This window comes from Culex quinquefasciatus, chromosome 3 (assembly GCF_015732765.1).
Source record: "Culex quinquefasciatus strain JHB chromosome 3, VPISU_Cqui_1.0_pri_paternal, whole genome shotgun sequence".
NCBI lineage: Eukaryota > Metazoa > Arthropoda > Insecta > Diptera > Culicidae > Culex > Culex quinquefasciatus.
The window spans coordinates 121,171,653-121,185,687 of record NC_051863.1 but is presented as its reverse complement, the minus strand read 5'-3'; the positions used below and the strand labels follow the sequence as shown (position 1 = coordinate 121,185,687).

Below are 14,035 nucleotides of genomic sequence, written 5' to 3'. Positions count from 1 at the left end.
AGTAATAAGTTGGACCAGTGAAGTTCTTATTTTCATTTTATAATATCTTTGTTTTATATTAATGTTTGAATTACAAAAAATACGCTAAACACTACCACTTCATACAGGTTACTCTTTGTGTTATAAAAGCTTTTATTCCCATTACTTGTTTTTTTTCTTTAAGTTTAATTATTTTGTATATAAACTCTATCTGGTATCTTGAAACGGCGAGATTATATCTCAAAAAACTAAGTTATTTTGTTTCACTTTTGCCTACGTTTTGTATTTTTTTTCCTTTATCATTTGCAGCAAATATCTACTAAATTTTGTATCTCATTGTTTTCTTGCTTTAAATATTAAATTTATTATCACAAACACGTTTTCATATAATGTGTGCATATTCTCGTTACTTTTATTCTCTTTATATTTGTTTGTATTGTACCTAAATATTAGCAACTAGGGAGTATTTGTGGGTGAAATGCATTTTTGTTTGTTTGTTTGTTTGTTCGTTAAATAGAAAGTAATCAGGTTCATCACGAGTGTTTTCCACATTAATCCTGCCTTGTATACGAAAAAACACAAAAACAAACTCGTGCATAATATGTAGATTGTTTTTAAATTTTACCTCTCGATAGACACGCAGTATTATAAATTCATTTTTTGTTTGTTAGTTATTGTTTAAGAAAATGTGATCATTACAAGCATAACATTTCACGTAATAAATGTCCACATTTTCGTATGAGTTGTTTAGATTTGTGTATGTGTGTTTGTTTGTTAAAAACTTGAGAGAGAGAGACAAACGCGCTCTCTCCCTAGACGAGGAAAAAAGAGATTTGAATACAATGCGCGAGCGTATGATGAGATTGCGTGTGAGTGAATGCAATAGAGAGCGAAAGAGTTTTCTCTTGCTTTTATGCTTACTATTTTGGACAGCTTCCTTTGTTTAGTTGTGTAATTGTGTTTCTTTAGACATCTAGACAGCGTTGCGTCGTAAACTTATTTGTTTGACTTGCTAAGTATGTGTGTTTCGTCTCCACCTTCTTCTCGATAAATAATCACATATTTGATTTTTTTTTTGTTTAATTGTTGTTACTTCACAGAAAGATCGCTAGTTATTCTTTGTTTTGCTCCTTACTCCTAGTTTTTTGTTTCATTTCATTTAACATTAAAAACAGCCATAAAATTCTCTTTGTGATTATTTACAGTCGTTCGTTTTGTTAATTTTTATAATTTTCTTATTGGTTTTGAAACTGAATAATACATTGATGTAGTACAAGTTCATATCTAATAGTTGCTCACTAGAAGTTCAAATATAAAACGTCCTCGCTGGTTATAGAAATTGTTGTTTTGGTTTACGTTTATTGATTTCTTTCGCTTTTTTTGTCTCATTTGTAACTAACACTTGTTTTCATTTAGCCATCTAGGTATATAATGCTATGAAAATGGCAAACTTTTGTTTATTTTTATGTTTTTTTAATCGATTTCAGACAGGAAAGGATAAAACAAAACAGGGAATCGACGTAACACCTTATAATGTGGCCCTCTTTAACCTTGCGGTTTCGTCAACGGATCCGCCTCCCGGGTCTCGTAAGTGTGAAGGTATGGCACGAGGAGAGGGCACCGAACACCTCTATTAACACAGAGAATTTTTGCGTCTGCCTCGGGATTCGAACCGGCGACCTCTGGATTGTGAGTCCAGTGCGCGGTCCGATTGATCCACACAGGCAGACGATAAACACTACTTTATGATTCAAAAGAAAAATAAACTGAAAGCAAAAAATATCAAAAAGGATGACAATGATGGTTCCAAAATTATTTCGATTATATACGTAGGGATCAAACATTTAAAAAACATCCGCAATATCTAAAATTATAAAGAAAAAAACATTACACTGACCTACAAAAAATGACGAAAATTACTGCGCAGGCTCATCTCGAGGGGAAGCATGAAGTTTGGGGTCCCCTGAATCATCTGCACTTTGAATTTTTCAAAAATATTTATGCAGGGCCGAATTGAGCAATTCTCTACCAAAACCGGAAATGGATTTCATTTGTATTTTTTTATTTGACTCAAACTTTGTGGGGGCCTTCCCTATGACCAAATAAGCTATTTTGTGTCATTGGTTCACCCATACAAGTCTCCATACAATTTGGGCGACTGTCCATACAAAAATGGTATGTAAATATTCAAACAGCTGTAACTTTTGAGTGAATTTTCTGATCAATTTGGTGTCTTCGGCAAAGTTGTAGGTATTGTTCAGGACTTTCAGGACTTTTTGCATATTTTTTTCCCAACTTTTTTAGCACTTAAACTCAATTTCCCAAAATACGTATTTTTTGATTTTCGAGATTTTTTGATATGTTTTAGGCCACAAAAATCCGTTTTAGAAGACAAAAATCCACAACTTTTGAGCCATAGAGAAACATGGTCAAAAAATCTGCCACCGAGTTATGAATTTTTGAAAAAATAGTGATTTTTGGAAAAAATCGAAGTTTTATGCAAAAACAAGTTTGACATTATTTTTTAATGCAAAATTGAATTTGCAATCGAAAAGTACTCCACAGATTTTTTAATAAAGGGCTCCGTTTTCAAGATATAGCCACCGAAAGTTTGATTTTAGCGAAATATTTGCAGTTTTTCAATTTTTAAAAATAGTGACCATGAGTGACCATTTCTAAAAATATTTTTTTGAAAAGTTCAGAAAATTTGCCATAAAATTGTCTAAGAGACATCGAAGATTTCTGTAAATATTTTTTTAAATTTTTTCTTACTCTTGCCAGTGCCTTAGTTAAAGAAATAATTGTTCCTAAATGGATTATGATGCAACACACAGCTGTAAGGAACTCCAAAACTCTGTTATGCACTTCAAAATAACTCATTGTATCTTGATTAGGGTAAATTCTCGTATGTTTGGCAGGTTAAGCTCTCGCTCCTAACTCCATCCAATTGGCTGATTTTCACTATTTAAACAACTAATTTTGCAAAACTTTTGATAGAAACTTGCTTGCTCACTTCTTATTGAGCTATTTATCACTCGAGTTCAGTTGAAAACGCTTTTAATTAGCTCTAATTGAATGTCAAAGTTCTGACCTGCCAACATTAGAGGCACGCTGGAATTAGATGCTGTTCCCCTATTCACCAATAAAACCGAATTGAATTGAAAATTGACATCGATGATTGGACCTCTGGTTGCTGAGATACAACGGCTTAAAGAAAAAGAAACACGAAAACTGAAGTTTTCTAAGTCTCACCCAAACAGCCCACCATTTTCTAATGACGATATCTCAGCAATTAATGGTCCGATTTTCAATGTTAATACATGAAACATTCGTGAAATTTTTCGATCTTTTCGAAAAAAATACTTTGAAAATTTTTAAATCAAGACTAACATTTTAAAAGGGCCAAACATTGAATATTAGTTTATAAAAGGAGAAAAGCTCGGAACTTAACCTCAAAGGTAAACAACCGAATGAACTTTTTTGACAGGTGTCAGTTCCGGGACTTTAAAATTATAATTATAGCATTTATAATTAAAATTTTGTTTCGGTTGTTCCGTTTCGCATGGACACAAACACGACCAGGAACACGGCAAGGACACGGCCACGGAATGGCCAGTAACAAGCACCTACACGGCCAGGGACACGAAAACGGCCAGAAGCACGGGCAGGAGTCCGGACGAGAACACGGCCAAGAGCACGGATACGGGAACGACCACGGCCAGAAGCACGGACAAGCACACGGGCACTAATACGGGAAAAAAACTCGGGTTATGACGTTTCGCGCAATCGGAAGCAAATGCAAATTCAAAAAAATGCTAAGTCCTGATTTGACACCTGTCAAACCACTCAAATGGCACTCACAAAATGAATACTGAGTTCTTTGAGTTCATTGGCTCGTCACGGTTTTCTTGCCTATTAAAAAAACTCTAGATTTTTATGCTCTGCTTGCCTCGATATTCATCCTAGCACGATGAATCTCTTTCTTGATGGTTCCTTGGATTTTGTTTGCTTCTAAAAACTCTCCGGTCGTCAATAGAGGAGAAAAGCAACTCGCGAAAAAAAATTTGATGCTAGGAATTTTGACAGGTATGATTTTCTTAAAGTATTCGCCTCCTTTCTCTCCCACAGAAAAGTACGGACAAAGTAGTTGTCAAACTAGGCAAAATTGTTAAAGTCACTCACAAAATGAACTTTGAGTGATTTGAGTTCATTTCTGACGTCACGATTTTCTCCTCTTATAGATGATTTGAGTTCATTTCTGACGTCACGATTTTCTCCTCTTATAGAGGAGAAATTCGTGACGTCACGATTCTCCTCTTATAGAGGAGAAATTCGTGACGTCAGAAATGAACTCAAATCACTCAAATTCATTTTGTGAGTGACTTTAACAGATTGGTTTAATTTGACAGCTACATTGTCCACGGAACTTTGAAGCAACGATGCCAGATTATTTCAAAGTAGATAAGTATTTTCTTAAAAATAAATCTGTATTTTAGATGTATCATGTTCAATTTGGAGCCGCAGAAGATTTTTTTTTAACGGCAGATTTAAGTTTTTTAATCATGCTAAAGCATAAATAATTCAATTGATGAATTGTTGAAATTATTCAATATAATTATTTTTCAAAAGTATATACAGTATGTAAAAAAAGTATTTACACCCCTTGGGCACTATGCACAATTTGTGATGAAACATGTAAAAAAAATAAAGTTTGACAAGAACCTAGTACTACGTTTTGTTCAGAAACTCATGCCAAACATTTTGCTATAAAAAAATCATGAAAATATGATTTCTAAAAAAAGTTATAAAACAAATACTATTACGAAAATAAAAAGGTGCAAAAAAAGTTTGTACACCTTTCGAAAAATTAACATAAATAATGTTATTTGTTGACAAATCACCATAAATCCAGTCTCCCAACTCCAAATAGGCATCCTCGACTGATTAAAAAATTATTTGGATTGAATATAAAGTTTACTAACTACTTAATATAAAAGTTTATATAACTCTGGAAATTCTATATAAAACTTTTCTAAACATAATTTTGCAAACTTTTAATTCAACTAAATTTCAATATATTACCATAGAATTGCTAAATATACTTTTTGGAGTGGGTATAACACCGTTTTCGGGGTATTTGTATCGATAGAATAGATTTTTCATTGGAATTTCGTACCAACCCGGAATTACGTCGCAGGAAAATCCGCCGGCATCTGAACCGGTCCACGATTCACAAGTCAACCTATGTGGAATCGGAAAGGGCATAAAATTTCCGATCTTTTGATATCCATACATCTAGGTTTTCTTTAAAACCTACACAGAAAAAAATAATGTAAATTTGGAAGCTGTAATTCTGGAAGGTTGAATATTACCTCTTTTATGATGTAATATTACCTCAATTTAGACTGAAAAAGTGGCATTACATCAGAAAAGTGGTAAAATTACACATTTCCAGAGGTAAAATTACACCTTTTTTCTAACATAAAAGATGTACCCCTTCCCAGATGTAATATTACCATGATTTTTTTTCTGTGTACGTTGTTAAATACCTGGGCAAAAAGTAAGTTTGATCCACGAGAACAAAAATTACGAAATTCCATACATTTTTGGCAGGTTGCTCAAACGAAACCACAACAACGTTTTTGCCTAGGTATTTAAAAACGTGGGTTTTATAGAAAACCTGGATGTATGAGTATCAAAAGATCGGAAATTTTATGCCCTTTCCGATTCCACATAGGTGACTTGTGAATCGTAGACCGGTTCAGATGCCGGCGGATTTTCCGACGACGTAATTCCGGGTTGGTACGAATTCAACGAAAAATCTATTCTATCGATACAAATACCCCCAAAACGGTGTTATACCCACTCCAAAAGTTTATTTAGCAATTCTATGGTAATATATTGAAATTTAGTTGAATTAAAAGTTTGCAAAATTAAGTTTAGATATGTTTTATATAGAATTTCAGAGTTATATAAACTTTAATACTAAGTAGTTAGTAAACTTTATATTCAATCAAATTATTTTTAATCAGTCAAGGATGCCTATTTGGAGTTGGGAGACTGGATTTATGGTGATTTGTCAACAAATAACATTATTTTGTTAATTTTTCGAAAGGTGTACAAACTTGCACCTTTTTATTTTCGTAATAGTATTTGTCATATAACTTTTTAAAAAAATCATATTTTCATGAGCTTTTGTAGCAAAATGTTTGGCATGAGTTTCTGAACAAAACGTAGTACTCGGTTCCTGTCAAACTTTAATTATTTTACATGTTTCATCACAAAATGTGCATAGTTCCCAAGGGTGTAAATACTTTTTTACATACTGTATATACAGATTGGCATGGCTGCTTTGAAGGCACTGTGACAATCATTTGTTTTTGTTTATTGACTGCTGAACGTACGCATGAATTTCTCGTGACCGGTTCCTTCCGTAGTGCGTATAGGGCTTTAATGTTGCATCGTTCTGTAAACTGATGTTTCTTATCCTCGATGGGCCTTTTAATATTGACAACCAGAGAGTTGACTATGACCCAAAACGGTATACTTCAAAAAGACAAAATTTATTTAAAAAGGGTACACAACGAGTTTTATAAAGAATTTTTAATTCAGTAAGACAGGAGAATAAAAATGAATGGAGTAAAGTTTATCAAAAAAATTATCAAAATAGTCCCACTGTTTTTTTCGAAACATTAAGATAAAAAATATCGGTAAGTTTGAAGATTTTATTCGATTTTATTGTATATCTTTATAGTCGCTGAAAATTGGAGCATCGAATTTTATAGCTGAAGTTTGTGCTACGAAACACACCTTGGCTCTGATACCACCTTTTTTTCGAAAACGCCAAAACTCAGAAAATCCATTCTCAAGAAAATGATCTTTGAATATTTTTCTAGATCCAGTTGTCAAAAACAGGGCCAAAAAAGATTTCGAAACTAGTCTTTAATTTAAAAAAAAAAACTCAATGAATTTGTCCTATCCAAGATTTGCAAAAAAAAAATCAAAAATCTTTGAATTTTGAAACTTTGTGATGAACAACAGTGTGACGAAAAAAATGGTTATGTTACAGACATGGCCATAATGGCAAAGAACTTAACTGTTGTCAACTCAACGCAACAAGTGCAAGGTTTTAGGTTCTTTGAATCGTACGTCCCAAGAGGGAAGGTAGAGCACAAAAAGACCAAAGTGAACCAACCGAAAAGAAAATAAAACGAACACAAGCTAACCGAAGCGAAACCAAAGGAAAGTGTGATAAAACTTAGACTGAAATAAACTTAATAAAAACAAACGAAAAGTGATTATTTTTTTCTGATCAATTTATTACTTTGTTTTGTTCAGTTTTCGAAACTGCTCTTTTTTGTTGTCCATTTTTGTAGTCCTCATATAAAATGTGTTTATGTGTGGGTGTGTGTATTACATATATAATTCATACTCATATACTCATAATAAGGCCTTGTTAAGGGGAGGGAGGGGAGAAATTAAAACTCTACCATACGTAAGAGAGGAAAAATAAGAATGCTAACACGCGTACACAAACCGTCTAATGATTTTTTCTTTCTTTTTAATCCTAACGGGTAGTCGAATATAATTGAACCAAGTGCGCACGTTTGGTGGATTATGTGTGTGTGTGTGTGTTTGTAATATGTTTGTAGTTGTATTTTGTAAAAACAAAGATCAAAACGATTCTCTCCAACTTTCTTTCTGTCTCGCTCACTAGTGCCTCACTAGCTTGTCTCTTAGTAAAACTTATGCGAATATAGGTTTATTTTAGTTCATTGTAGGTTTGCTTTACTTTTCCATAATTATTAATTGTTATTGTGGCGACAGAAAACAAAGAGAAAAAAAAACTATCATTACGATATAAATCACTACTTGTTGGTTAATATTTAATTAATATTTATTATCAAATGACTGAATGAGTACCTTCTCTCCTCTTCTCTCTCGTCTACTGCAAACATAAGTGAAAACGAAACGCATTAAATTGTGTGGAACCACGTCACCCTACTTGGAAAACAAAAACCCATCAGTCTCACGCGCGTTCTAAATGTCGCGCGCTCTTTCTCCGTTTTAGCCCCCCAACAAAAAAATCGTGTGTGTGTGTATGTTTACAAAACAAAACTTCAAATTATTGCAAAAAAGAAAGTATTCTGTCGACGGTTACCCTAAAAAAACTAGTTCTAATGTTACTGACTTGCAAACAAAAAGAGGAAAGAAAAAACGTAACCGGGTTGCTTGGATTCAACTTTGTGACAGTTGGGTTCAGGGGGGAGTGGCTAAAAATAGCAACGCGGTTGGCAACCCACCGGTGCGGTATCCCTTAGTGTTTTTTTTTAAGTTTAAGGAAACTAATCTCTCTCGTGGCGCGTGAATTGCAAGTATTAAAAAGGTAAAAAAATTAATCATTACATTGAATAGTCGAACAACCGATGAATATTAAGGTGAATAACAATAGCTTGCGTTTTGTTGTTGTTGTTTACCAGTGTTTACCGTACAAAATAGAGTAGTATTACGTAAAACCTAACCTTTTATTAATATATCGATATATTTATAGAAATTTCCAGTCTCTCTAAATTGATTGTTAGTATTGAAAAAGTATGTGTTTGTGTGTTTGTGTTTATCTGCGATTATATTTGCTGTTTCGATTACGCAACCTCATTCAGCGTTTACTATTTTATAAAAACGAAACTCAAGTAACGTTCAACCTATCGGTTGAGAAATGTGAAAAAACAATAGTAAAAAGTGTGATAATTATCATCACCCACTAGATTTTTTTAGATTAAAAACGTAAATCCTTATCAACTAACAAATATATGTTTTTTATACACAGAGTAGTAGCGTTAATTGTTTTGCTTAGTTCCGCTTATTGTTTCAGCCCCGTAAATCACAATTTAAAACAAACAAACTTATAGAAAGATGAAAAAATTAAACGAAAAACTAAACCAAACGCGTCTTCAATCACCGCCATTTTCAAACGTTGCAGGAAGTAGCTTTCGTACACGATTTGCTTGAATATTTTTTTTTGTTCCGATAATTACACTCAGTACATCATAATTTCTGTTTTTGTCACTCGATAACTAGCAATTTATACGATTTTTGTTCATTACTTTCTTTTTCTTCCTCTTCTTCTTTTTATAAGGCAATTTGTATTCTCTCTCGTTTATTTGTGTTTGTGAAATAGTTTCACATTTGCACACACAAAAAAAAACACAGCGAGGGAAATGCCGCGAAAGAGAACTGCTCTACATTTGTTCACACTACGCGCTTTTTTGTTGTTGTTGTATTGTTGTTTAAGATTTAGATAAAAACTTTGCTACAAACATCACAAGAATAGTTGTTTTTTTTTGTTATTAAGTTTATAATTTTTGCTGTAATTATTCGTATTTAGCCTAAAAACATTAGCACAGTACACCGTTGATTTGTTGTTTCTTTAACTAACACTTTTGTTAATTTTGGTTTTCGTTTTTTTTGTTGTCTAAATAGTTGCCAAATTTCTACCATTTTACTTGCGTTTTTTTAAGTTTGTGAAACGTTTTCAGGAGGGTTAAAACTTAGTAATCAAGCGAATTTGATGAATTTTGACATGTCAATTTGAAAAAAAAATCATGTTCTGAATGTCAAATTATTTTATAAAAAATTATAGCAAATTTCCTCGACACAAGAGTGGGTTGACAATGAACAAGTAACTGCAAAAAATATACATTTATTTGTCAAAAATGCTGAAATTGATTTTACCTAATGATTTGCACAGTGAACACCGGAACCCAAATTTTCAATTGATTTTTTTTTGTAAAAAGCGCTAAAACATTCAAAAAACTCCGTATGAAAAATACTTCTTGAGAACGCTAGAATATAGTACTGTTCACGATGAAGTGTTGTGACATGTTGCATGAATTTGTACTATTTTGGGCCAAATTTGAGCAATTTAAAATCATGAGTTGTTATATTTTTCAGCATTATTTCTTGCCAGGGTTGCCAGGTTGTCAGATAAATCTGAGACTGCAGATTTTACAAGTTTAGCCAGAATAAAGGATAATCATTTCATGTGCCAAATTCCGACAGATTTCACATTTTCTGCCAATTTCGAACATTTTATTTACCGAATGAACGAGTTGAATTGAAAATCGAAAAATTTAGCAAATATTTATTTCAATCAAAAAGTAGATTAAACCTTTTGAGGCCAAAACCAACTAAATATCAGAATATAATAAGCTATTGAATCAATTCATAAAGGGTGGATTCTTCTTCATTCGTAAATGATATTTTTTCGTCTGCAAGATTTTTCCAGATATTTTGTTCGGTACTTGATCAGATTTTTTAAATGTTGAGTTGGCAACCCTGATCATACTGCTACTCAAGATGCAGTGAAGTACTAGAGTTCGGCATGAACTTCAGCGGTTTCGTGGTACATATTTCCTGACATTTGATCACCAACCCAAAAATAAAGTTTGTTTCAATATGAAGTGAAGTTGAACATTGTTGTTGTTGAGGTGAAACAGGACGCCGGTTCTTGGACAACTTTTATATCAATTTTTGGGCTGAACTGTAGGTTAGCCGATGTTAGTCGTCAACTAACAAGTTCTTTACAAAAATAAAAATATTTTAAGTCGACCTTATTAAGGTATATGGCGCAATGGAAACATTGAATTTTGCAAAGCTGGCAACCCTGATCATACTGCTGCTCAAGATAAAGTAAAATACTAGAGTTCGGCATGAAATCAGAGGACTTTTGATCACAAACGCATAAATAAAGTTTGTTTCGATATAAAGTGAAGTTGAACATAGTTCTTAAGGCGAAACGGGACGTCAGTTTTCTTGACAACTTCCGTTCATCTTCTAGTATCAATTTCTGAACTCGACAGATTGCTTGCTATCGACCTTTTATCGTATGCAAAAATAGAACTTCGTAAGTAACAGCAATTTCATAAAAAGCTTTTTAAAACTTGAGTTAGTTCTTTTGTCAATATGGCGAAGCGTTTCACCTTAATTCGTTTATTAACGGCAACTTTAACCAAAGTGGTCGTTCGCGTCCCAGTTGTAGATTGGATTGCGCAATAAATTTGATTTCTTTTCGACAAGCTTTCAGTTATTTTGAATCAGTTTTTTTATAAACAGCCCTAAAATAGTAGTTTACGTGACATTTTTCAAAAGAAGATGCAATTGCTGAAAAGTTGATCGTAAATGTGTGCTTAAAAGTACATTTTAGTAATGTTGTTTTAAGTGATGAAAAGTAGGCTGCATCATCATTCGAGAATAACAGGAAAAGTGAATAGTTTCATAACGGAATTGCAAAAAAGTTTTTCAGACCAAATGGAAATTCAGTAAATGTTGCAAACGTCGATTTTTTTTAAATAATTAAGCTGAACTCAATTGAAAGCCAGCAAAACTTCACAGCTATTGGCTGCCCCCATCATACTGCAGTTCAAGACGAAGTGCCAAACTAGATTCCGCCATGAATTTTAGTGGATTTTTAGGAAGCTTCACACTCGAAAATTCGTCTCGAACGCCAGTATAAAGTGAAGTTCAAGATGAACGAGACGTTTTCAACCCAACTCTTGTCAATCGAGAAATCAATCAATTTTGTAAATTTTTCTGCAGTAAAATAGTGTGTTTTTTTAGTTTCGCCGTAGTGTGTGTGTGAGACTATGTTATTTCAAATTTCGTTTCCTTCAACCAACAGCAATGACTAATGGGTTTGCTACTTGCTTTCTTTTTTTTTGTTTTGATTCCTCTACACAGATATAGGTATAAATATAAAATATGCACAAAAATATATTATTGTATTTTGTTTAGTTTTTCAGTATTATTCGTGTGTGTCTGTTTGTCTGTGTGTGTCTTGACACTTTCGCGCACGCTCTCCCCTCCAAATTAACCACTATATTTACACAGGATATGACCCACTTGTGAAGCTTGGCGCGTGTTTGTTTCGTTTTGTGTGGAAAAGATACGCAAACAACTTAAGACAGAACCGTGTGTGTGTTTGTTTGTGTTTGTGTGAGATCGCTGCATTTAATTTCATATTTTCTGTGTATAACTCTAAGCCGTGACCGTCTGTGTGTGTTTGTTAGTAAACTTTCACAATTTTCGTATTTTGTATTTTGCTGTTTGACCAATAGTGGAAATTTAACAAATACCTAAAGCTTTCTAGATAAAATAATAGGATCACATTCAACACATTTTGCCCTTACTAAGATTAGCAGAATAGACCTCTCTTTTACTTCTCTTCCTCCAGTTGTGCCCTCCTAAAATACAAATATTCCAAAAAACTTTCCCTTCACTCGACTCTGCACTGTAAGATGACTTCCTCCCTTTTCACTCGTGTTCTCCTACCAGAGATATACAATATAATGTGTGTTTAATATGCATGTGTAGCAAATGTAGAAGGGGAAAAAGATGGTGGCAGATTAAAATGACAATTATTATACTTTCTAAATTCTACAACTTGATTTTCACCCCGCAAAAACTCTCTTCACTCGTTTTGTTTGTAATTTTTTAAGGTAGCAGCAGTAAATTGGTTAAACGCAGAAAAAAAGTAAGCCCTAAACTAATAGTTATTGTTGTTGTTGTGTGTGTTCACCCTACGCGTAATAATAATTGTTTGTTTGTATGTTTTTCGTATCGCGTACCTTAACTTCACTAGAAGAAACAAATATCAGAGTTTGAACGACAATTTAAAAAAATAGACTCGTACTCACTAGCTACTAGGGATAATGTTTTTTGTTATAATCTGAACTGCGTGTGTGTGAGTGTGTTTTAGAGTATAGTGTATAAGGCAATTGAGACAGACTTATTTTTTTTTGTTCTAAAAAAACGCGAATCAAAAAACTTTCTACCGTATCTCTCTTCTCGGCTAAACTCAAACCGTGTGTGTGTGACTAAGAAAGGATTAAAAACGAAACGGAGACCCGCGGATACCCGATCCTAGTCGGGTAAGCCGCCCTATTTACAGGAAAGTGTGAGAGGGTGATGACGGCGGCCGCTTTACTCGCCGAACCAAGCGTAGTGCTTGTTGGCGATCTGGGCCGGGCTCAGCGGTCCAAACTGGCTGTACTGCGTCGGGAACTGGATGTGGGCCGGCAGCGGGTGCGCTGGAAGAACCTGAAGGAGGGGGAGACAGAGGGAAATTATTGTTAACATTGCATCTCTCAAAACTACAGTTGCGATTTGTTACAGTGTGTGGTCAACTGTCCTACCCTCCGCGAGCAGTGACAGTTCTTAAATAAAGTCAGGAATTTGCCAATACCTTCAAAAAATCGGGGATTTTGATTTAATTTGGGCTACGTTTTTCGCTTTTGCATGTTAACTGTTTTTGCTAATTGTTAGGAAAAACGTTTCTTCATCCACCGTAAGGTGGTTGGTGCCTTCCTCACATTCATATCTGGAGTTTTTTTTTTGAAAAGGTCCAATAAACCAAATTTTCAGTTTTTGCTTTATGGGTGTTTTTTAATAACCCTGACTCAAGGCAGTTTTAAAAACACCCAAAAAGCAAAAACTGGAAATTTGGTTTATTGAACCTTTTCAAAAAAAAAAAAAAAAACTCCAGATATATTGAATAAAATTAGTAAAAATATCATCATTCCCCCACGGTGTATTTTTCTGAGAACAATAGAATAAAAAAAATCGGCAAGTCTGATATTTGGCACCATGAAAGAAGGGCTCTTTCCCGACATTTTGCGGGGTCCGGCGAAATATTTCGTCGGGGGGTCTAGAACAACTTTTTTTGAAGATTTTTTTTCGATTTTCTAGGATTTTTCTTCAGAAAAGTCGATGGAAATCGATGGGTTCTTGTTCATATTCATCAAATTCCTTATGAATGTGCCTCAAGAGACTCTAAATTACATATTTGCCTTCAAATCAAAAGTTTCCAACCCAAATTTACCAGTTTTCTAGCTTTCTTTGAAATAACCCCAATAGCAAAGCTGGAAACCTCAAAACGACCGAATAAAAATCTTTTCTTTGTACAATTTGTCATAAAAATACAGCAACAGATTGTCCGGATACAAATTCGAGCTTAAACCATTGCTAAACTTAAAGTATTTCTTTTAAGTTCTATTTATTC

The 14,035-nt window shown here is 33.7% G+C and overlaps 1 protein-coding gene across 1 annotated transcript in view; it reads right to left on the bottom strand.

The window, feature by feature from the left end:
- Positions 1-7,280: 7,280 nt before the first annotated feature.
- Positions 7,281-14,035, bottom strand: part of LOC6037174 (homeodomain-interacting protein kinase 2) — a 195,795-nt gene continuing 189,040 nt past the window's right edge. Inside the window, 1 exon segment of the mRNA XM_038260061.1 lies at positions 7,281-13,074. Within this exon segment, the coding sequence (XP_038115989.1) occupies positions 12,958-13,074 (117 nt within the window). The 3' untranslated portion in view covers positions 7,281-12,957.